Source organism: Panthera onca, chromosome C1, assembly GCF_046562875.1.
Source record: "Panthera onca isolate mPanOnc1 chromosome C1, mPanOnc1 haplotype 2, whole genome shotgun sequence".
Lineage (NCBI taxonomy): Eukaryota > Metazoa > Chordata > Mammalia > Carnivora > Felidae > Panthera > Panthera onca.
The window spans coordinates 7,152,107-7,175,919 of record NC_138346.1 but is presented as its reverse complement, the minus strand read 5'-3'; the positions used below and the strand labels follow the sequence as shown (position 1 = coordinate 7,175,919).

The 23,813-nt window shown below is 51.0% G+C and overlaps 1 protein-coding gene across 2 annotated transcripts in view; it reads left to right on the top strand.

The window, feature by feature from the left end:
• INPP5D (inositol polyphosphate-5-phosphatase D) overlaps window positions 1-23,813 on the top strand; it is a 121,294-nt gene that overhangs the window by 82,099 nt on the left and 15,382 nt on the right. For both annotated transcript variants that reach the window (XM_078450771.2, XM_078450772.2), the window contains exons 11-21: window positions 2,077-2,179; window positions 4,471-4,667; window positions 5,130-5,247; window positions 8,635-8,731; window positions 9,237-9,375; window positions 11,113-11,221; window positions 11,408-11,496; window positions 15,463-15,544; window positions 19,292-19,381; window positions 21,802-21,915; window positions 23,456-23,538. In XM_078450771.2, coding sequence (XP_078306897.1) covers window positions 2,077-2,179; window positions 4,471-4,667; window positions 5,130-5,247; window positions 8,635-8,731; window positions 9,237-9,375; window positions 11,113-11,221; window positions 11,408-11,496; window positions 15,463-15,544; window positions 19,292-19,381; window positions 21,802-21,915; window positions 23,456-23,538 — 1,221 coding nt within the window. The remainder of the gene's footprint in view (window positions 1-2,076; window positions 2,180-4,470; window positions 4,668-5,129; window positions 5,248-8,634; window positions 8,732-9,236; window positions 9,376-11,112; window positions 11,222-11,407; window positions 11,497-15,462; window positions 15,545-19,291; window positions 19,382-21,801; window positions 21,916-23,455; window positions 23,539-23,813) is intronic.

The following is a 23,813-nucleotide window of genomic DNA, read 5'->3' as shown; positions in this document are numbered from 1 at the left end:
GAAATGTGCACCATTAGCTCACTTGGTTCTCACAGCCCCCTTCCCACCTGAGAAAACCAGTCCCGGGGAGATTGGGACACGTCCCAGGTCTGCTGGGATTTGAACAGCTTGCCCCCGAGGGGGCGCGTCCTTGATCACTTGTGCCTTATCCCACCCTGAGCCCCACTGGGAGACCTTTTCTCTTCTCTGAGCTGGACTCAGAAGCCCTCTGGGGCACCTCAGATTTAACTCCAAATACCAGCCAGCACTCCTTCCGTGTCTGCATTTTGCCCCATTCTGCAGGAGTGAGACGTCCCACCAGGACTGGCTCCTGGAACAGGAGGTGGTGCCGGCTGATGGAAATCCTCAGGGTCTTTGGGCATTGCGGGGGGCCTCTGTGTAGCCAGAGTCCGGCTTCTCTATGATCTGATCCCTCTGCTACGACATGGCAGCCAGGGACTGAAACCCTCCACGTCGGCCTTACTGTTCATCCGTTACTATATGGCTCATGTGAGGCAGGGCGCAAAGCGCTCTAATCACATCAGATTGTTGGCTGACTGTGTGTTAGCACCACGGGAAGACTGAGGGACAAGGGCTCCCAGCTTAGCTTACCAAGTGCCAGGACCTGGCTTCTTTCACGTGCCCCATGGATGAAGTGGCAGGGGTGGGCTGGTGGGAGGCCAGTGGGAGGCCCGAAGGTGCCCAGAGCTGGCTGAGAGAGTGGGAAGAACTCAGAGGCATGACAGCGAAGGGGCGGGGGGGAGGTGGAGAGAAAGAACGCGTGGCTGGGCGTCATTCTGCGTACGGGGACATAGATCCCAAAACCAATTCTGCCCGTTGCTGCAAGCTCAGGATTGAGACACAGCAGTAAACTGAGGCACCAAATTTGGAGCCATTCATACGTAACTGAAGACAGGATTCCATAATGACAGTCCTCACAACGTCCTTGTGAGCTGGTTTCTTCAGAAGTGATTACCTGGGATTTGCAATTATTAGGTTGAATCGAATGAAATTGCCATCTCTGTAGGTGTGAAACAGGCACATATTGGTAATTTCATATGGTACAACCTGAAATATGTGTGTGTGTGCTTTTTCAGCCTGCCCTTGACGGCACGCTCTGAGAGAGCTGCGCTGCTTTGTCCCCTGCTGTATACCCAGGTACCCGGGACAACTCAGTGAAGACTATGAAGGAGACTCTGACAGCTTTCATCTGTTCTTTTCTTGTTAGCTTCCTTGATCTAAATTTTCATTCATTAAATACGTAGTCTATTCTCGGGGTGCCTGGATGGCTCAGTCGGTTAAGCATCTGACTTTGGCTCAACTCACGATCTTGTGGTTTGTGAGTTCGAGCCCCACGTTGGGGCTCTGCTGTCTGTTGTTTCTGCTGTCAGCACAGAACCCGCTCAGGATCCTCTGTGCCCCTCTCTCTGCCCCTTCTCCGGCTGATTCTCTCTCTGTCTCCCTAAATAAAGAAATAAACTGGAAAACAAGCAAATAAATAAGTAATCTATTCTCATTGGTGGAAAAATAACAAATAAGCAAAACATTTAAAATGAAAACACACCTGTGCTACTAGTAGACTTTGGACTCTGTCTTTCTGGATGGTTTTTGTTTGTGTTTTTATAAAAATGCAACAGTGCTATTCATACGGTTTCGTCAACTGACTTTTCCCACCTAACAATATAGTTTGGACATCTATGCTTGTTGAGAAAGTATTTCTGCACCAAAGCTTGTAAACCCTACGGTATTCTATCTGGCATGTGGATGACTCATAATACGATTATTAATTTGCTTCCTAGGATTGGACACCGAGGTCGTTTCTAATTTTTTCTGTGTTGAAGTGCGCGCTACGGTCCCCGTGACACAGTTGGGTCTTTGCACAGTTCCTGGTGGTTCTTAGAGTCAGGCCCTTGCCGAGGAAGGGCGGTCAGAAGCCACTTCCTTGAGACTTTGGACCCACATTTCCAGATTGCTCTCCCGCAAGTCCGTACTGATTTGCGCCCCTCTCAGTTTTCTTGAAGCTGACCAAGCCCTTTGAAAGTGTAATGTGCAGGGAGGTGGAGGCCTTTCTGAGTCTGTCTGCCCTTCCATCCTTAGAAGAGAGAAGGCTTCTGTCAGCTTCTCCAGCAGATGAAGAATAAGCACTCGGAGCAGGCGGAGCCGGACATGATCACCATCTTCATCGGCACCTGGAACATGGGTGGGTCCACATGCCCCCCACCCCCACCCGCTCCCTCCCAGCCCCTCCCTCTGGGCTCTGCCTTGCTGCCTCGGGCATCTGCAGACGGGTGGGGGACACCTGTCCTCCTCCCGCCCCCACTCCCCAGCCCATCTACGCAGCCTCCTTTCTAGGGAATTGTGGACTTTTCCCTAGACAATGGATGAGAGAAATGAGCTCTGGGATTCTCATGCCCCAAGAGCAGCTGGGCTGGGTTACCTGGCACGTCTAAGCTGGAAAGTGTTAGGGAAACTGCCTATATGGGTGATGGGGCTCTTGGGCACCTGCCAGCCTTAGGCAGCTCGCCAGGGGGCCTCGGGCCTGGGAGAGAGAACTCCCTTGTCAGATTTACTGAGAGCGGAAGAGAGAGCTCTGACGCCCAATTGCATTTGAATTTCATATGAACGGCACAGTTTTTTAGTATTGGTATCTAGGTAGAAATAAATACATACTAAATATATATTATGGTAAATATATACTATATGTATTTATATATGGATACATATTATATGTTAATATATATTATACTGAATATAGGTTGTACCAGGTAGTGGAAGTATTCAGCTAGAAATAAGTACTAAATATACACCAAATATATAGTTATAACCATGTACTGTATACTTATATATTAATATATATACACTAAATATATCACACTAAATGTATACTAATTACTTAGTGTAAGTATTCAGCTAGAAATAAGTACTAAATATGCACCAAATATATATATATATATATACACATATATACACACACATATATATATATTTACTAACCATGTACTATATACTTAAATACTAATACATATTTATATACTAAATATATCACACTAAATATAAGTCATACCAATTATTTAGTGTAAGTTTTCAGCTAGAGAAAAACTAAGTAGGTACAGGATGTCTAGTCAATTTTGAATTTTAGTTGAACAGATATTGCCTGGGACAGACTTCCTCTAAAAGTTATCTGTTGTTTGTCTGATATTTTAATTTAATTGGGTGTCTCTCCTCCCCGCACTGTCCAGAGCGGAGTCAGCCTCCGCCATCTGACACGGCTAGTAGTCACCTAGCAGTGTCCTCTGGGAGGAGTAGGGTGAGTGGCAGCCCTTCATGGAGGGACAGGAAGTGATCTGGAAACGAGAACGTAATTTGCCAGTCCTGGACTGTCGGCTGAGTGGAGAGTGGGCTAGTCTTCCAACAGGGAAGTCAGGAGAGCCGCTGACCCTGATTCCACAAGCCACCAGGCCTTCATGCCCAGATTTTTTTCCAGGGCCAGAGTAGCCCTGAAGTAGAACTCTGGCCCATGCCTGGGGACCTTTGTCCTCTTCTGTCCTCTCTAGTATTTCTTGCTGGCTGCCTGATTCTATCAGCTCTCCACTCGGGTTCGTGCATGCGGGTACGCTGTCCCTCTTGTGTTTCCTCTGTGAGCATGGAGGTCTTAGGTTTGGCTGGACGTGGTTAAGCCCATCCTGTTCCCAACTGGAGGGAGTGCCCTTCACACAGAAGACAGTGTGGAAGGAGCTGGCTGGCTGGCTGGGTAGGTGGGAGGCTTTCCCCAAGCAGAGACCACCGTCCCCGGGGTCTACAGTCCCACCACGAACCATAGCAGAGAGCAGAATGACAGCAGTCAGGTTACGTCGGTTCTTGGCACTTGTGAGCCAAGAGGGTTATCTCCTTGGGGGAAAAGTTTACTCAATCTTGAAGGGGGTTTCGAGGAGAAATGTCTTTCATCATTTCTTTATTGAGTTGCTTTGACTCATTTTTTGAAATGAAAATGGAGGAGGTCTCCACACTCTTCCTGTTTCTTTGGCTCTTAGTTTTCAGCCAAGATGTCTCTGTTTTGTAAGGAAGTCCCTGTTGTCTCCCAGCCCTGGGCTAAAAGCCCCCATTCCAAACCTGCCAGCCTGCTGGGCTGTCATTGCCAATGGAATGTACATTGCTCAAGGACTGTCTCAGTCACTAAGTTAGCCCCAAAGACTAGGACGGTGTTTGACATCTTGTGCCACTCGTTCAAGGCACCATATGGCATCTTCAGGTACTAGTTCTCATCTTTAAAAGTTCATGTTATCTTTATAAAGAAACGTTACTGCACTCTGACCCTACCTGACATCCTGGGAACAATTAGTACCTCATTCTCTATCTACAGTACTTTGTTGGGTGACCCAAATGGTTTTCAGTGACTGTGTGAACTTCCTGCCCTGCATACTTCCCCCACCTGTGTTTTGAATTCTCCTGATGTGCCTTTGACTCACTTGGTGTTGGGTTTTGCTGTTGAAGGTAACGCCCCCCCTCCCAAGAAGATCACGTCCTGGTTTCTCTCCAAGGGGCAGGGAAAGACTCGGGATGATTCTGCCGATTACATCCCCCATGACATCTACGTGATCGGCACCCAGGAGGACCCCCTGGGAGAGAAGGAGTGGCTGGAGATACTCAGACACTCCCTGCAAGAAATCACCAGCATGACTTTTAAAACAGTGAGCACCTGGCCAGGGCGCTGGGTGGGACTCAGGGGCAGTGGGCTTTGCGAGGCTGGCCAGGAGCATCTCAGAGGCAAGGGTCGGCTCAGCCTGTCTCCTCTCTCAATTTCCAAAGATGCCTGAATGTTCCTTGGTCGTTCTCCACCACCACCGCTACCTTCCAGGGCCAGAGAGGGGCACCTGTTCTGAAACTGGGGTCCGTGGGCGTTGCTGCAAATCACTAGCACGTCCCTTCTTCCCTGCCCCTGCTTGTAGGTCACTCTTGCTTCACTGAAATCTTACCAGTCCTGGTTCTTCATCTATGTTGCACCTGCAAGGCATCATTAGGAGGCTTCGTGAAGCTTGGGGGTCCTAGACAGGTTCCCTGCACCTCGGGGGTGAGGGCTGGGTGGGAATCCCTTGCCGGGTGGTCAAGCACCATGCCCGGGCCAAGGGTCACCATGTTGTGCTCCCCTCCAGGTTGCCATCCACACCCTCTGGAATATCCGAATCGTGGTGCTGGCCAAGCCGGAGCATGAGAACCGCATCAGTCACATCTGCACCGACAACGTGAAGACGGGCATCGCCAACACGCTGGGTGAGCAGGGAGGGGCCACGCTCCCCCGCTGCGTGTCCCCGGCTCCACTCGTGTGCCCATCCTGTCCCCACCAACGGAGACATCCCTGGGTGGAAAACTGAGCCTCACTTCCTGGGATCCCCTCGGTCCCGGGCAGCCGGAATGGTTGGTTCCTCCAGCCTAAGCCCATCTGGGGTCTACCCCAGAGCTGCTGGGGATCTGGCCAAAATGCAGGCTCTGACTTAGCAGGTCTCAGGCGGAGCCTGACATTCTGAGTTTCCAGCCAGCTCCCAAGTGGTGTCACGCTGCTGGCCCCACAGACCCCCACCTTGAGAGTCCAGGACCTAGGACAGGGCTTGATGGACTTGCTGTAAAGGGCCAGATGGCAGATGTTTTAGGCTCTATGGGTCCGTGCTGCTCCTTACCCCTGTAGCCGCGACACAAAAGAAACTGTGGGTAGCACGAACTTGAATGGGAGTAGCTGTGTTCCAGAAAGCTTTGCCTACAGACACAGGTCGGGGCTCAATTTGGCTCACAGGCTTTTAAACAAATTTTTTATTCCTACATTTTTTTGAAATTTTTTTTGACGATTTTCATTTTTGAGAGACAGAGAGAGACAGAGCACGAGCGGGGGAGGGGCAGAGAGAGGGAGACACAGAATCCGAAGCAGGTGCCAGGCTCTGAGTGGTCAGTACAGAGCCCAACGCAGGACTCCAGTCCACAAACCGTGACATCATGACTTGAGCTGAAGACGGACGCTTAACCGACTGAGCCACCCAGGTGCCCCTCTTATTACTACTTTTTTTTTTTTTTTTGAGAGACAGAGAGAGTGTGAGTGGGGGAGGGGCAGAGAGAGAGGGGGAGACACAGAATGTGAAGCAGGCTCCAGGCTCTGAGCTGTCAGCACAGAGCCTGATGTGGGGCTCCAGCCCACAAGCTGTGAGATCATGACCTGAGCCGAAGTCGGACGCTTAACCGACTGAGCCATCCAGGCACCCCTGCCCACGGGCTTTATGTTGTCAACCCCTGGTGTAGTTCTAGAAGGACTCAGGTTGGATGTGGAAATGCTGGTTTTAGCGGTGAGCCTGTGGGGACCCATCAGGGCACCTCAGAGAATTGAATTAAGAGCCGGGGACTTCAGGAGTGTGTTTGTGAGTGTGAGCCTTCGTGTGGGTGTGTATGTGAGTACTTGTGGGTGTAACGGTGTGAGTCTGTGTGTGTCTATGTGTACGAGTCTACCTGTGCAAGTCTGAGTACGTGTGTGTGAGTGTACATGCGGGTCTATATGTGTAAGTCTGTGCTTGAGTGTGCGTGCAAGTCTGCGTGTTCGAGTCCGAGCCCGTGTGAGTCTGTGTGTGTGAGTGCTCACGCAGGTCTGTTCACAAGTGCACGTGTGAGTCTGTCGGTGAGTGTGTGTGGGCAGGTGCACCCACGCGGGCCGTGGGTGGAGTTGAGGGCAAGGCTAGTGGTTTCTGGTGGTTGGAGTCAGGGACAGGACAGAGTCCCAGAGACAACAGGATGTTGAGAGCTCTCTCGGCTTTTCTGCTGACAAACCGCAAGCTGCCCGTGTCCACACCCACTTGCCCCCTTCCTTCCTGTCTCCGTAGCTGCCCTGTCAAAGCCCACGCCCTTCTGCTGCCCAGGAACCTGTCTTTCCTTGCTGCATCCTGCCTGGGCTGCCCGTCTCCCTTCCCCGGCCCCTTCCCAACAGCATGTAAGGTGCTCGGACCCCCTGCTACAAGATAAAACCACACCTCAGCCAGACCTCGCCTCCGGCTGCTGCCCCAGCTCTCATTCATCACTACAGAGCTGACACCGTGTCCCCCAGTGCGGTGCTATGCGCTGGGCAAGTGACCACACAGATAGCAGCCTGCTTGCATGGATAGACAGTAAGATGGTTTCTAGGAGTAAGCGTGCACAGGGCAAGGTGCACAGGGCAGTGAGGCCCCAGTTCTACTTGAGATGGGGGTGGGTCCAGGGGTCTCTCTGAGAAGGACTCAAGTCCCGGGGGTAAGGAAGGATCAGTATGGGTAGTGTTCACACAGCAGGAAAAGTGAAGCAAAGGCCCTGAGGCCCCTGGGCCGCAGCTCTAGTGGATGTCGGGGGGCAAGGCCAGAGAGGGAGGTATGAGGTCTGGGCAGAGTCCGAGTTTCGTGGCCATCAGCGGGTAGCTTGGAGGCCAAGGCGTTCCTATGCACCAGCTCCTCCCTTCCTCCCCCAACCCTGGGGCTGGCCTCTACTCTCTCTACTGCTCCCCTCAAATGGCTCCCAGCCATGGTTAACATGGGGCAGAGCTCGGGGAATGCTGGTTGGCTAATGCTGGTGGACGTCACCTTAGAAGAACTAAGGCCTTTTTGAGAACGTACATGTTCGTGGCCAAGAGCTAACTGCTTTATGAGTATTATCCCATTTAAGATAAATGCCCTGTGGGGACAAGGACTGTCGTTGGACCCATTCACAAGATGCTGGAGGCTACAGTGACATTTCTTAACCTGTCCCTAGCACAATGGCAGGAAAGTGATGAGCAGGGATTTAAGCCCAGGCCACATTGCAGGATGGGGAGAAAGCTGGAAAGAGAGGCTCCCTGGGGGGCAGGGGAGCTGGGGCACCCATCGTGGCCAGGGCAGACCCCGGTCCAGAGGAGGCAGGGCGCAGGATCTCTGAGGTTCTTCAACTTGGGCTCCAGCCAGCGCTGTCCAGCCCAGTCAGAAGGTGAGCTGTGTAGGTTGTTATGAATTTGCTAGGAGCCACATTCAAGAAAGTAAAAGGAAACGGGTGAAGTCGGTTTTAGTTAGCATTTTATCAAACCTCATTCACTCAAAATATTACCATTTCTGGGCACCTGGGTGGCTCAGTCGGTTATGTGTCCGACTCTCAGTTTCGGCTCAGGTCGTGATCTCTGGACTTCATGGGTTCGAGCCCCATATCGGGTTCTGCATTGGCAGCATGGAGCCTGCTTGGGATTCTCTCTCTCCCTGTTTCTCTGCCCCTCCCCAACGTGGCTGTCTCTCTCAAAATAAATAAATAAACTTAAAAATATATATATTACCATTTCCATAGATAGTCAATATGAAAATTAGTAATTATTTTATATTTTTCTTTTTTTTAATTCTTTTTTAAGTTTTATTTATTTGAGAGAGGGAAAGAGAGAGAGAACAAGTGGGCGAGAAGCAGAGAGGAGGAGAGACAGAATCCCAAGCAGGGTCTGCACCACCAGCACAGAGCCCAACGCGGGGCTCGAACTCACAGACCGTGAGATCGTGACCTGAGCCGACGTCGGATGCTTAACCGACTGAGCCACCCAGGCGCCCCTCTCCCTCTTTATTAAGAACATTGCTTCACCTTGATTTCCCGCCACTTGGTAAACTTGCCTTTGTGACTGACTTCTTCCCTCTCCCCTCCCTTTAGGGAACAAGGGAGCCGTGGGGGTGTCATTTATGTTCAACGGAACCTCCTTGGGCTTTGTTAACAGCCATTTGACTTCTGGAAGCGAAAAGAAACTCAGGTAATGGAGCTCCTTTCCCGGGCGGTCCAGGCAGACCTCACATCCCTAAACACCAGAACTACTGTTCAGCCCTCGGCTTTTCCCGTAACTGTGGCACAGGAGTGACCTCTCGTGTGGGTGATTTTTGTCGGGAGGATGGAACACACATTTCCTTATGTCATTCATCTGATAGATGCCTAAATCCCGCTCCATTTCTAAAGGGAAAAACCTCATCCGGGCATCCTTACAGATCAAAGCCCCTGTGGCTCATTTGGCCCAGGCACAAAGACAGCTATTTAGAATAATCATGATTCCAGTTCCCTGCTAAATGGATGCTCCGGGAGGCCCCCTGCCATGTGTTCCCATTTCTGCCTGAAAGGCCCTTTGCATCTTGGCTGTGGTTCACTGCAGCAGGGGCCGGAGAGTTAAAGCTCCGTCCCCCCAAGCTCCCTCTGATTTCCTGCTACAGTGGTGACATAAGGGACCAACGGTCTCATGCTACATGGCTGCTTGTTCACTTAAATAGGCGAAACCAAAACTATATGAACATTCTCCGGTTTCTGGCTCTGGGAGACAAAAAACTGAGTCCTTTTAACATCACTCACCGGTTTACGCACCTCTTCTGGCTTGGTGATCTGAACTACCGTGTGGACCTTCCCACCTGGGTAAGGAGCTGCCCACCTGGGGAAAGAACTGTCCACCTGGGGGAGGGGCCACCCGCCTGGGAAGGAGCTGCCCATCTGGGGAAGGAGTGGTTCACCTGGGGAAAGGGCCATCCGCCTGGGGAAGGAGCTGCCCGGCTGGGGCTGGGGCTTCATGGGACAGAGGCTCCCTTGAGTTAGCTGAGGGCATGGGGCCATGGAGGCACAGACTGAGCTGGGCCAAGGCAACTACTCCCCTTCTGGGACTCAACACTGTTCTGCTGTTCTGTCTTCGAACCCCTGCCTTTCTTTACACTTTACCTCTGCTCGCACTTAGTTCCCACACAACTGCCCCAGCCGTTCTGGTCCTCCAGTGGCTCGGCCCAGATCTCCAGGAACCGTTAAGGTCTGAGGAGACCAGCACAATTTTCTGCCTAGATGTTGGTCACTGGCCAGCTAAGGAAGAAGTTACTTACGTTGGATGTCCAGGCACGGTCCACTGAGCAGTGGTCAGAAGGGCCACCTAACACAGACATGCCTCGCTCGCTCAGGCAGAGCAGAGTGTTCTCTGGGAAGGTGGGGGGTGCAGGCCTGGGCGCAGAGCTGTGCAGTGTGCCCAGAGACCTTGGTTACAGCTTGAACGTCCCTGCCAGGGATGGAGAACCTTCATACCACATCCTGTGAGGGCAGAAGCTGAGAGGCAAGAACCCTGGGGCACCAACAGGCTAAGAAATAGCCTGGAGTCAGTTTCTGACCAGTGGGAGTTGGGATTGAGCCCAGACCTTCTCACTCCTCTTCCCCCGTGTTTCCCCAAGCATCTCGCCTCTCCCTCTTGCTGCCCCAGCGGCTCGGCAGAGACTGAGGAGGAACTGAGGGTCTGTTTATGCCCCTTACGTCCCCACCACTCCCTCCCTCGTGGCAGATGGGAGAGGACTAGGCAGGAACCCCACAGATTTCCTCACCGGGAGGTCTGCCAAGGGCATTCACCAGAGCAGAGGTAACAGTCTGGGGAGAAAGGACGGCTGGATTCCATCCCACTGATGCCGCGCTGACTCTTGGGAGTCCAGGCCCGGATCAGGGAGTCCTGATGCCCACAGATTCAGGGGCTGGGGTTTCAACTCCTTCCACGGCCTCACAACAAGCTGCCTCGGTTCCCATAGACAGCAAGGGAAACATACCTACCTGCTAATGAAGTGTTAACAAAAAGAATACTAAAAGTCCGTGTGAAAAAGTAAAATGTCCCTCTACAAATTTGGAACGGCCAAAGCTTGCATTATCAGGTTGACAGTTAACTACTTTTGTAGAGTTTTCCTTATAAAACAGTTGAGTGCCAGGGGCACCTGGGTGGCTCAGTCGGTTAAGTGTCTGACTCTTGATTTCAACTCAGATCACGATCTCGCGGTTCGTGAGCTTGAGCCCCACATCAGGCTCTGTGCTGATAGCACGGAGTCTGCTTGGGATTCTCTCTCCCTCTCTGTCTCCCCCTCTGTCTCCCTCTCTGTCTGCCCCTCCCCCACTTGTGCTCTTGCGTGCACACGCGCTCGCTATCTCTCTCTCTCTCTCTCTCTCTCTCTCTCTCAAAATAAATAAACGTTTTAAAAAAGCAAAAAACAGTTGAGTGCTAAGGAAAGCCAAGCGGGCTGCCGCAGGACCAGGGTCTGGTGCAGAGTCCGCGGCTCCAGGCAGGTGAGTGGTGATGGGCCTCATCCTGTTTGGGACGGGGGGCGTCTCACCAGTGGCCTGGCTGTGTCCTTGCTCCAGGAGGCAGAAACCATTGTCCAGAAGATCAAGCAGCAGCAGTACGCAGACCTCCTGTCCCACGACCAGCTGCTGATGGAGAGGAAGGAGCAGAAAGTCTTCCTGCACTTTGGTAAGAGCTGCGGCGCTCTGTTCCTGGGCCCTCTCCAGCCATCGCCGTCTCCCCTTTTCCCGGAATATCCTCCCGGGGTTGGGGGTGGGGTGGGGTGCGGGGAAGGACTATGCCTGGAGAGGAAGGCAGTGTGGCCAGATGTGAAACAGGGATCACAGCAGAAACCAAGGTTTTGTTTGATTTCAGAGGAGGAAGAAATCACATTCGCGCCCACCTACCGTTTTGAAAGACTGACTCGGGACAAATATGCCTACACTAAGCAGAAAGCCACAGGGGTGAGTGAGTTCTCTTCACAGACGTCACCCTGACCCTCCATCACCACCCCCTTGCACATCTCTCCCCTCTTGTGTCCGTTCCCACAAAGACGAGCAGGAAACCGTTGAGCATCCTCGTCCACTAGGCAACAGGAAAAAACGGAAAATTAGCGATCACGTGTTGATTGGCATCACTGAGCAAAAACCTCTTCTAAGGAGAGGCTGGGCAGCCACACTTGCCCATGACGGGGAACCGGACTCGTGACACTGAGGATTTACCTTCTGTCCAGATAGTCTAAGATTCTGAGAGGGTTTAAAGTATTTCTATAACTGAGTCCTGAAGCTCTTTCTAAAGTTCTGTGATCAAATCTATTTGCTCATCTGCCAAGTGAATCATCAGTAAACAAGCTTCTTTGCCGCAGGACTTATCAGAGCCTTTACAGGTTTGTGAGCATTGTGGTTCTCCACAGTGAAATTTGTGTGCCAAACTCAATTGGTCATGGCCAATTATGTTATGAGGCCCCTCGTGTTCCAAGGAACGGTGTTTCACGGAAGATGCAATAAAACCTCCATTCGTTCTTGCTCAACAGATACTTACTGATGACCTGTGATGGGCAAGGCACTCTCCTAGGTGGTAGGAGATCAAAGATGATGAGACAACACACAGCGACTAACCAGAGATAGAACATGATGTTGCCGAATGCACAGAGGAGCAGTCAGGGAAGGACATGACCTACCGGGCAAGGAAAGATCAGGAGAGGCTTCTCAAAAGGGCCCAGGGGTGGTGCCTGAGGGACGGCTTGGATTTCCAAAGTGGACAGGACAAGGGATGAGGCTTATCATTTCCATCTGAAAGAATTGCTGGGACAGATAGGGAGACGGGAAATTCTGGCACCCATCACCTTCTGGGTCCTGACCGAGGGAAGCCAGCGCCCTGGCCAGGCCCTGAGGGGTTACAGGTGCGGAATGGCGTGTTTCCCAGTTTCTGGGGTTACTGGAGACCTAAGGAAATGGAGAGCAGTTCAGAATGTTGCCAGAGGGCTCGGGGCAAGAGGAGAACTTCAAGGGGGAGGGTGATGCCAAAACAAAGTAGGAGCCAATGGAGGAAACTAGACGGAGGACGAGAGGAGATCCAAGTCCGCTACCAGGAATGAGGCCGAGACCCCCAGGGCAAGACACCTGCTGTGCACCTGCAGCCCCCTAGCACTGTCAGGGCAGGTCCGTGGGGACGTGGGGGGGCAGTGAGGCTGTGTCCAGGTTGACTCGAGCATGTGGAGAAAGAGACGGGGGTGTAGCTGGGGTGAGGGAGGTCCTAGATGCCAAGTTAAGGCTTTAATCTGTTTGACGGGCATCAGGAAGCCACTGAAAGTTCTGCCGGGGGCTGGCAGCATGGCAGCGATCTACAGCACAGGCCGGTCTGCCTCTGTGTAGAGGATGAGGATACAGGAAACCAGCGAGGAGGCCGTATGGTCCTTCCAGCTGAGCAACCGGGGCCTGAGTCAGAATCGGGAACAGACCATGAAAAGCAAGAGGAAAGAAAGGACGTGTTGGCAGATCTGATTGCCATTGATAGAAATGAAAATCAGAAGGCAGAGCAGGCTCGGAGGGGTAAATAGAGCTTGTCTTCAGATTTAGTGTGTGATATTAGCCGACGATCTCAGAGGAAACCTCTAGAAGACAGTTGAGAATAGTAGATGACGCTGGAGACACAAGGACTGGGTCATAGATTGGGGAGTTGTGCCCGCAGAGAACATGGGCACAGCCGTGGGGGTGGGTGAGTTGTCGGGGAGTAAGTGAAGGATGCAAAGAGAATAGCCATGGGCAGGTTTGGGGGCCATCCATGTGCGAAGGCGAGAGGAGGAAGCAGACACAAGGAAGGAGATGGGACATGAGTGCTCGCGTAGGTGGCCAGAGGACCAGCCAGGCATCTCAGCACCACAGAAGCCGGGGGTGAGAGACTGTCAAGGATCGGTGGTGGCCAGTGTGGAGTGTGAGTCTGGGAGAGCATGTGCCCTGCACGTGAACCATGCCCGAGGAGCTGGCTTTGTGGCCCAGAAGGTTTACTGGACTTGAAAAAGAGTTTGCAGAGTCTTGGAGGTGAAATCCAGACTTCAGGAGGATGAGGGTCGCTTTTCACCAAGTGGGTGCAGAGGACTCTGGTGACGCTTTCCAGAAATGCAGCTCTCTGGGCCTCATCCCCAGAGGCTCTGATGCAAGAGCCCTGGGGCAGGCCCCGCCTTCTGTATCTTTGTAAAGTTCCGCTAGTCATTCTTGAGGCAGCCAGTGCTGAGGACTGCAATGCTAAGAGGAACAGTGTGGCAGCATCTAGGAAACTAATCTACCCTGTGATCTGGTAATTCCCACTTTGGAGTAGTACATTTGTTTGTCAAGAGGAAGATACAGGAATGTTTATTGCAGCTTTGTTCACAATGTCCAAAAACTGGGAACAGCCCTATTTCTGTCAATAGTAGAGTAGGTAAATGCAGTATATACATACAATGGAATACAACCACAGCAGTGCAGCAAATAAACTTCTACAGACAACAATATAGGTGAAAGAAGCCAGACATCAAATGATACATACGAGTGAATCCATTTATAAGTTCAAACTTAAGCAAAATTAATCAGAGGCATTAGTCACCATAACGTTCACCTCTACAAGGTGGTGGTATGGACACAGAGGCACATGAGGGAACCTTTTGAGATGATGGAGATTTTCTAGATCTTGATCTGGGTTGTGGTTAAATGGGTGTGTACAAATATAAAAATTCCTCAAGCTGTATACTTGAGGTTAGTACCCTTTACCGTGTGTAAGTTGTACCTCAAGTTTAAAAAACTAAATGGGTGGTCCAAAAGTAGAGGCAATGAGAATAGAACCCTCTTGAAAGAAAGTTGATAAAAAGAGGAAAGTAATTGAAAGAGATGGCAGGGGTAGGCTCTTTTATGATGAGTACCTTTACATTTATAGGCAGAGCAGAGGGGCGCCTGGGTGGCTCAGTCGGTTGGGCGACCGACCTCGGCTCAGGTCATGATCTCGCGGTTTGTGGGTTCGAGCCCCGCGTGGGGCTCTGTGCTGACAGCTCAGAGCCTGGAGCCTGCTTCGGATTCTGTGTCTCCCACCTCTCTCTAACCCTCCCCTGCTCACGCTCTGTGTCTGTCTCTCAATAATAAATAAACATAAAAAAAATTTAAAAAAAATATAGGCAGAGCAGAAAGGGCTAGAACTTAAAGGGATAAAGGATATTGCCAATGTGCCTTGTCTATCACACCCAGTGAGCATCTCGCTTGCCAGTGTAGCCTGGGAGAGGGCTTGTCTTAATACATTTTGTTTGACTGATTGGATGGTTACATGGATATGCAGATGGGTGGCTGGATATGTGAATGAGTAGGTAGGTGGGTGGATGGGCAGGTAGTTGGGTGAATAAGTAGGTGGCTGACTGACGGGATAAGTAGAGAGGTGGATGGCTGTGTGAAAGGATGGATGGATGGATGGATGGATGGATGGATGGATGGATGGATGGATAAGTAGATGCTTGGCTGCCTGGATCAGTAGATAGGTGGATGGCTGTGTGAATGGGAGGGGTGGCTGGAGTGTGTTATTAAAGTAAGGAGCTGGAGAAGATAAGCCGAGACTTTCAACATGGGTTGAAAGTACCCATGTGTGGGGTTCATCTGAGTCAGAAAAAAAGGAGAAGATAAAAACAGAAAATTCTGAAATAATGCGGAGGATAGGTATGAGCACATGGCCAAGTGAGTCGATCTTCCAAAGCAGGAATCCAAGGCGTCTGACAGTGCGGGGGCAGCAGTGGACTCAGGACTTAAGGCAAATGAAAAGGCTTGAAGGCCACCTATGGGGAAAATCTATAAAGCTCCAACAGCACATGAGTTCAAGGATTACAGAGGCCACATGTTAATCTTTTCTTTTACTGACTTACCTATTAAATAAACTAGCAGGCATCTCACAAAACTCGTGACTGTGATTTACAGATGAAATACAACCTGCCTTCCTGGTGTGACCGAGTCCTCTGGAAGTCTTACCCGCTGGTGCATGTGGTCTGTCAGTCCTACGGTGAGTGACAAGCTGGGAGCTTCGGCTCCCTGAAACTAACGGGCTGCAGTCCGTCTCTCTCTGAAATGGGAGAAGTCCCTGCAGCCCTGGTCAGGTGACCCGAAGGAGCTGACGTATCCTCTCGTGTCTCAGGCTGCAGCATGACAAGTGTCTTCTGATTTGGGAAACACCAGAATTAAGGAGCCCCTCTTAAAAGAAATCCAGACTTGGGACACCTGGGTGGCTCAGTCGGTTAAGCGGCCGACTTCGGCTCAGGTCATGATCTCACGGTCCGTGAGTTCGAGCCCCGCGTCGGGCTCTGTGCTGACAGCTCAGAGCCTGGAGCCTGTTTCAGATTCTGTGTCTCCCTCTCTCTGGCCCTCCCCCATTCATGCTCTGTCTCTCTGTCTCAAAAATAAATAAACGTTAAAAAAAAATATTTTTTTTAAAGAAATCCAGACTTGTTCTGAAAACGCGTTAGGTTTGAACCACATGAAAGTGGTATTTTTGTAGGTCAGAAATAGTCAACTATTGGAAATTCATATGGTTCAACCTAACATATACCATGGGTATATGCGTATGTATTTATGGAGATTTAAAGATAAATTTAGTTAAATTGATGAGAAAGTTATAATATGCAATATTAAAATAAATATGAAAAAGTTAGCAAAACAATTCAATAATTATTGACTCTACAAGCTTAAGATATACTGAAGGAATTCTTAATTGCTTGAGTGCTCATTCTTAAAAACTACCTCTTAATTCCCATTATTTGGAACTCTTCTGCACTGTGTACTTAGAAATTCAGAGCAGGGGCGCCTGGGTGTCTCCGTCAGTTAAGCGTCTGACTCTTGGTTTCGGCTCAGGTCATGATCTCACAGTTTCGTGAATTCGAGCCCCATGCCAGGCTTTGTGCTGACAGCTCAGAGCTTGGAGACTGCTTCGGCTTCTGTGTCTCCCTCTCTCTCTCTCTCTGCCCCTCTCCCACTCACGTTCTCTCTCAGAATAAATACAAATTAAATTAAAAAAATTCAGAGCAGAACTACCTTGAACACTTTACTCACTGACCATTATGATATTATTTTTGAAACATTGCAGATTTTCAGGCAGTGACATCCAAAGGAGGGCCATCCTTGTTCCCATCCCAAGTCACTGGCCTGAGACCCCTGGTGGACTGTTCATGACCTCACCCCTACCCTACCCACCAAAGGGAGGTTCTTGCTGCTGCCCAGTGGCCACCTTTGTGGCTCCCATCCTCTCTCTGGGGACCAGCAAACACCCATGTTTAAGTCCGGTCCCAACAGGTTGAATTGATTTCCATTCCTTTTTTTTTTTTTTTTTTTTTGGTCCATGCCTCCTGATGCCCAGAGGGGAGCAAAGCGACTACCCTGGGAAGGAATGCACTCCACAGTCCCCTAGCACCTGAGCTCTGTCTCCCAGAAATGACTTCACTAGACAAACTTCACACCTTTAGGTGTGCAGAAAAGCATCCCACCCCCATAGCCACAGCCAAAGAATTATTCCGCGCTCAAGACCAATGAAGACTCCTATCCCACCCATTGGCAATCATCCCATTTCTCAGTGGTGCCTCTTTTCCACATCCTGCAACTCCATGAGTCCTGCCAATCCTTGTCTCTAGGAAGATGCCACCATCTGCCTTATTCAGCAGGTCTCTGCGGCGATTCAGGAGAAAGTGCTGGCTTGTAGCATTACTGCTCTTTGAAGCTCTTTAAGCTTGGTGTCCAAAAAACTCCATAGTGGAGATTTTTAGGAAAACGGAGGGAGATTGGTCTGGAAGTGGCATTGAGGAGCAAAGGGGACACACCTTCCCACTTTCTGGACCCACATATGGGGGACAAAGCAGACAAACAGCCCTTAGTTGAGACGCTGTGGTATTTTCCGAGGAAGGACCAGGTATAGAATGTGATGGGAAAGTTGAAGACGTAGGGAATTTTGCTAATGATATTTCACTGAATGCCGGAGGGTGCGGAGGAAGAGTTTAATGATTTGGGGGTGAGCAAGAAATTAGGAAAGAGAAGGGAATGAATGTCCAGAGCTCAGGAAATGGGGGTCAGCTGGGAGCTTGAGTCTTATGGTGATTAACATAAATAAGATGTATCAGTTAATCTGCTGCGTAACAAACTACCCTAAAACTTGACAGCTTACAGTTCTCTGGGCTGGACTTGGGACTGTTCATCTCTGCTCTCTTTGGTGTTGGGCGGGCGCACTCAGGCCAGGAGCCCACCCAAACTGGGGGTTGGTTGGCCGGTTAGCTAGCTGTCAACAGGGGCGATGGTGGTAACTCGGCTGTGTTCATCACCCAACAGGCTAGTCCAGGCTTCTTCCTGGTCCCAGGGGTCCCAGATGTGGAAGAACTTTTCGAGTCTCTGCTTGTCTCACATTTCCTAATGTCCCGCTGGCCAAAAGAAGCCACAAAGCCAAGCCCAGACTCACTGTGGGAGGGGGGCATACAGTATGTGGTTACAGAGAGGCCACCCAGGTAACCATCGCCCTCCCAGTTTTCGGGGCACAGGCATCATACTGCTAGTGTTGTTCTGCTTGATACGTATGTAAATATTAGAAATGCTGGTCTACCCTCTAACTTGTCGCTAGAACACCCCACGCTCGTCCTGATTCCCCCGCCTCCCTGCTTCACACAGCACTGGACCCTCCCTGACTTCTTCCTGTCTACATCCAAATGTGACTTAGGCTGGCGCCCTTCCTACCTTTTCCCTTCTGTCTTAGAGAAGGGGTGTCCTCCCCCTCTCCTGGCCCCTCTCCTCCATCCCTTCTTCCTTCCCCAGACCAGTACCCCCGCCTTCCTCCTTGTTCTCTTCTTTCATTCTGTCTCGTTGTTTCAACTGTCTTTCTGATGGTTGTTAGCAAGTGAGCATGATTTTCCATGTTTGGTAGCCATCCATATTTCTTTCGGAATTTTCTGCCCGTGTCCTTTGGTTGGTTGAAGGGTGAGGTGTTTCCCTTTGTCTTGCTGATTTATAAACACTTTATAGGAAAGGATGTAAATCGCCTTCCTGCCTTCTTGGTCTCCTGTGCTATTTCTCTTTGCCCATTACTGGCCGGTGTAGCTTGGGCCTCCTGCACGCCTCCCCTGCGGAGCCCAAACATCCTCGTGGCTTCTGCTTCCACCTCACATCGTGACTCCAAACCTAAAGATAAATCTCCAGCCTTGAGTACCCAGCTGGACAGCTCCACGTGGCTCTATTATAAGCACTTAGAACTCGGTATTTCTAGAGCTGTGTTCTTTCCCTTACGCCCTCCAAACATGCCTCACTGCATTCCCTCCAAGCGCCATGTTGCTTAAAAGAGTTGTCTATGCTCTGTCTACGCTGCACGTTCCACTGTCTCCCAATCCTACGAGGCATTGTGGGATGGGGGAAGGCACCAAGTGAGTTGCCGATGAGCTCGGTGACCTGAATCCCCATCCCACACTGGGCCGTGAGCTCATCGGTGCAACAAAGTGCTGAGACCAGAAAAGTCTGAACGCTCCACGATCTATTTAAAAACTCGTGTGTCTCGAGGAAAAACTAGCACAGGCACATTTTTGCCACGGAGGAGAGAGTGTCACCCACTTCCACTGAGACTTTTGAGCGTGGTTGTGGAAGGCCAGTGGACTAACAGGTATAAAATCATGAAATTTCTGGAGGCTTCCATAAGTACAAGTTGATTTCTACCATGGGTTTGACCTCCTTGGTTTGACCAGAAAGGAATTCTCCTTCCCTGCTCAGAAATTCCTTCCCTCCCCTGCAGGCAGCACCAGCGACATCATGACAAGTGACCACAGCCCTGTTTTTGCCACATTTGAGGCAGGAGTCACCTCCCAGTTTGTCTCCAAGAACGGTAAGTGGTGGATGGTGTCCGTCCCTCTGTCGTCCGCGATGACAAGAGGCTTCGGGCGCTCATCTTCTGATTGCAGCAGTCTGTTGTCCGTGGTAGATGGGGGCTCATCCTTCCAGACGAGTCCACAGTCCACGTGGACAAGTGCGGAGCATTTGCTTGTTCTCTTTGGCAGATACGTCAGCTTTCTGAGCCTCGGTTTGAATCCAGTCCTTAAAACTGAGTAAACGAGGGGCACCTGGGTGGCTCATTCAGTTAAGCCGCCAAGTCTGTCTCTTGGTTTCGGCTCAGGTCATGATCCCACGGTTCGTAGGTTTGGGCCCCCATCGGGCTCTGTGCCGACAGCCTGGAGCCTGCTTGGGATTTTCTCTCTCCCTGCCCCTCCCCTGCTTACTTTCTCTCCCTCAGATAAATAAATAAACTTAAAATGTTTTTTAAAACAAAATTTAAAAAGTTGAGGAAGTGAATGTTTTTCCAAGGTGTGGCATGTCCACCACCAAAGGCCATTCCGGGTGGGCCACGGATGAACATTCGAGAGTAATGCGTTTATTTTGACATGTTTTGCATCTGTCTCTTCTGTGTAAAGGCAAGCCACGCTGGTTTTTCATTCAGTCTCGTGGTGTCCTTTCTTACTTAAACATGTTTGCCTAAGTTTAAACAGTGAGTCTATTTAAAGAAAATATTAAGTCAGCATTCACGTGGGTGCACGGTGGGCGGAGACAGTGAACATTGTAAGGATGGGATGTGGTGACTGAGTTTGGGAAATGCTAGAGTAAATAATACTTAGATCTGCAGGTAAATTTTCACGTAATCTAGCTCAGCCCGGCTCACCAGGCCACCGTCATCCCAGCACGGGTCTGGTGTTCTCTGTGGTGCATCCAGCCTGGGGCTGGGTGACTGGGGAGCCATGTTGTCACCTCCTCTGTAACCCTCCCCCACCCCTCTTCTGTGGTCAGCAGACAGTCCGGGCTAATTTAGGAAGGTTGAGTGGGGGGTTCAACGCAGGTAGGAAAAGCCTGTATTACTGTGTGTCCGTGCCATGAAGGATGTGGGCGCGACTGGAGTACTGTCTTTCTGGGACACTCGTCTCCATGCTGTTGGGTCTAACATCTATTCTAGCAGTGTGCCCTCCCCTCTCCACACAGCCTTAATCCACCACCCTGTCTCCATGCTAGCTCTGAGCACTGTCTTTCCAGAACCTTCCATCTCTCCCAGGCCTCTCACCCATCTCCCATCTCTCTGAGTTCCTGCAGCTTTGATGGGGTGGCTGACGCCATCACACCCTCGGTGAGGACCCTCATCACATCATCGGTATCAGGCTTGCCTTCCCTCCACTGGCACCCAGTACACAGAAGACACAAATGCCCATGACCTGGATTGAGCATAGGTTGACTCTTCCTAAGCAGAGCCTGGTCTAGATGCTGTGGGATTTAAGAACATAAAAGAAAGCTGAGTGAAATAAGCCAGAGAGAAAAAGTGCCATAGGCGTATGGTATCACCTCCACGCGGGATCTTGGAAGAAACCGCCAGTTTCGTAGAAACAGTAGGAGGGTGGTTGCCAGGGGCTGAAGGGAGCGGGAAATGGGGAGATGGAGGTCAAAAGGTCCAGACTTTCAGTTACAAGATGAGTAAATTCTGGGGAGCTAATAGCATGATGACTACAGGTAATAATACAGTATTGTAAACTGGAGATTTGCTGGGAGTAGATCTGAAGCATTCTCAACACACACACACACACACACACACACACACACACCAGTTAATTATGTGGGTGACGGATGTGTGAATTGTCTTGATCTTGGTAAGCATTTCACAGCGTATATGTGTATCAAAGCATCACGCTGTACCCTTTGAATATGCACAATCACATTTGCCAGTTATTCCTCAATAAAGCTGGGGGAAAAGGAATAGAAAGGAAAGAAGGGCGCACGGGCGGGACAGTGGACCGGGATGTCTGTCCTTGCTCTCGGGTGGCTCAGAATTTACACGGAAGGATGGAACTTGTTCAAAGCCAGCCTGAGGACACTTGCAAACACAATCCCCTCCGTGAGTGCCATGAGGAGCCAACTGTAGATGAGGGTAAAGAAGGAGTGGAGGGAGGTCAGCCAGAGGCAGAAAGAGCAGGTAGCCCTTGCTACCCGGACCGAGAAACGACACAGATTTGGGTATCGACCAGAGCCTTTATACAAGCTCTCTTTGCCAGAACAAATGGGGAGACTGAGGCACTGAGGCTAAGGGCGTCGGGCTCTTGGCTCCTTGAAGTCTTTGCTCTTCCCACCCTGCTCTCCGCACATCAGAGACGGCGTTCCCACCGTTGCGGTTGCTCAGCGCATGTGGTGGGATTCAGGGAAACCTCTCCTTCACCTGGACCTCACCTTCTCTGGGCACATTGTGGAGCCACATCTCTTTGTCACCTGTTCCAGGCCCCGGGACCGTCGACAGCCAAGGGCAGATCGAGTTTCTCAGGTGCTTTGCCACGCTGAAGACCAAGTCCCAGACCAAGTTCTACCTGGAGTTCCACTCAAGCTGCTTAGAGAGTAAGTGGGTGCCGAGCTGCTACCTGTTGGCCGTGCAGGCAGGACTCTTTTTCTTAGGTGCCTTTTCATTGGTGGCGCCTCGCCACTCTTCTCTCTGGGAAGGATTCACAGATGGGCCTCACGGGGGTCTGCAGGGGGAGCGTTGGAGTCTGTGGTTACTGTGGGGGCACCCCCCGGCGGCTTGTGATCCTGCCGTTGTGGCCTCAGAGGCAGGGGCAGTCACTGAAACACTGACCCGTCGTCAGCCCTTGGAGGTGACCAGGCCGCTGGCTCCTCTCCTTGCCCCTCGAGTGTAGCCCCCGAGGGTCCCTCCCCTCCCCAAGCTGGGGCTCTGACTCAACCCGAGGGTCCTGGGTGGAGGTCCGGAGCTCGTGGAGGCCAGTGCCGGGCCTGACCAGCCGCTGGTAGCCACCTGTCCTTCCTTCCGGAGTCCTCTGCTCCTTTGTACACGACGGGCATCTTTCTCAGGTGTTCTGGAGCATCCACAAGCAAGCGAGAGACGGACGGCCTGCTCCCAGCCAGCAGCAGTTAGCGCAAACTGTGTTTAGCAAACACCATTTCCGGGTGACATTTCTAGGCATATTGTCTAAAGCTGTTTTGAGGCAAGATCTGTGTGGTTTCTAGCTCCCCTCGCTGAGATGGTCTGGAGTGGGGGGAGGGGGGCAGAATCAACTCCATCGAAGGAGGCATTTTGGGACAGGATGACGGCTGCTTCCAGAAATCCAGAAGAGGAGTTGCCCCACTCCCCTCCCTTCCTTCTCCCACTCAGCCCGGGCTCAGTCTTGCTGACAGACCTGCCTTCTCCGCGAAGTTTCCAGGTCCCGAGTCACCAAGCAGGGGCAAGGCACCTCCAAAAATGATGAGGATTTTTGTGCGGGTGTTTTTAATAAACTATCGAGACATTTGCATACATTTCTATGGAAACAGCATATTAGGAAGCTTAAATTAGCATTTCGAAAGGCTGCTATCTTGAGTGGCGTGGGACAAGCTGTCATGTTTCCTAATCTCCTTGCCTGTGATGTGATGATTTCTTTGTTGCCTGGTTTGTTGCAAAAAAAGGAGCTGAAAAGGAGGGAAGTCTCTGAGTTTTTCCTAAAAATAATCCAACCGTGTTGGCAAATGACCATCCCCTGCATCAAAACAGAATCCCCCACAAGCCTGACTCTGAAGCAGTGCTATGGCCCCTACAGATGAAAGAGGGAGAATATGGGGCACCTGGGTGGCTCAGTCGGTTAAGCGTCTGACTTCAGCTCAGGTCACGATCTCACGGTCTGTGAGTTCGAGCCCCGCGTCGGGCTCTGGGCTGATGGCTCAGAGCCTGGAGCCTGCTTCTGATTCTGTGTCTCCCTCTCTCTCTGCTCCTCCCTGGTTCATGCTCTGTCTCTCTCTCTCTCAAAAATAAATAAACGTTAAAAAAAATTTTTTTTTAAAAAAGAAAGAGGGAAAATATCTTCCTCGGTCTGGGTGGGGCGACCCTAGGAGTCTTCTCTGTCTGGCTCTTGTTTGTTCTTTGAAAACCAGCCTTCTTGTCCTCTGTCAGGTTTTGTTAAGAGTCAGGAGGGAGAAAATGAAGAAGGAAGCGAGGGGGAGTTGGTGGTGAAGTTTGGCGAGACCCTTCCAAAGGTAAGTCAAGAACACGATGTAGCCGGGGAGAACTTGGCATTCGCCAGCCCCTGTGGCCCCAGCATTCCTTAATGGATCACGGAAGAGATCCAGAGATGGATTTGTCTGACCATGTGACTTTACAAAGAAGGAAACTGAGGCAGATCCCAGAGAGGCTGGTTCACAGTCACACAGCCACACAGCTGCAATGACAGGCCCCAGGCCCCGAGGTCCTGATCCTCCTGCAGTGGCCTTTCACCTGCTCAGCCCTGCTTGGGGGATCAAGTGAAGGGGCA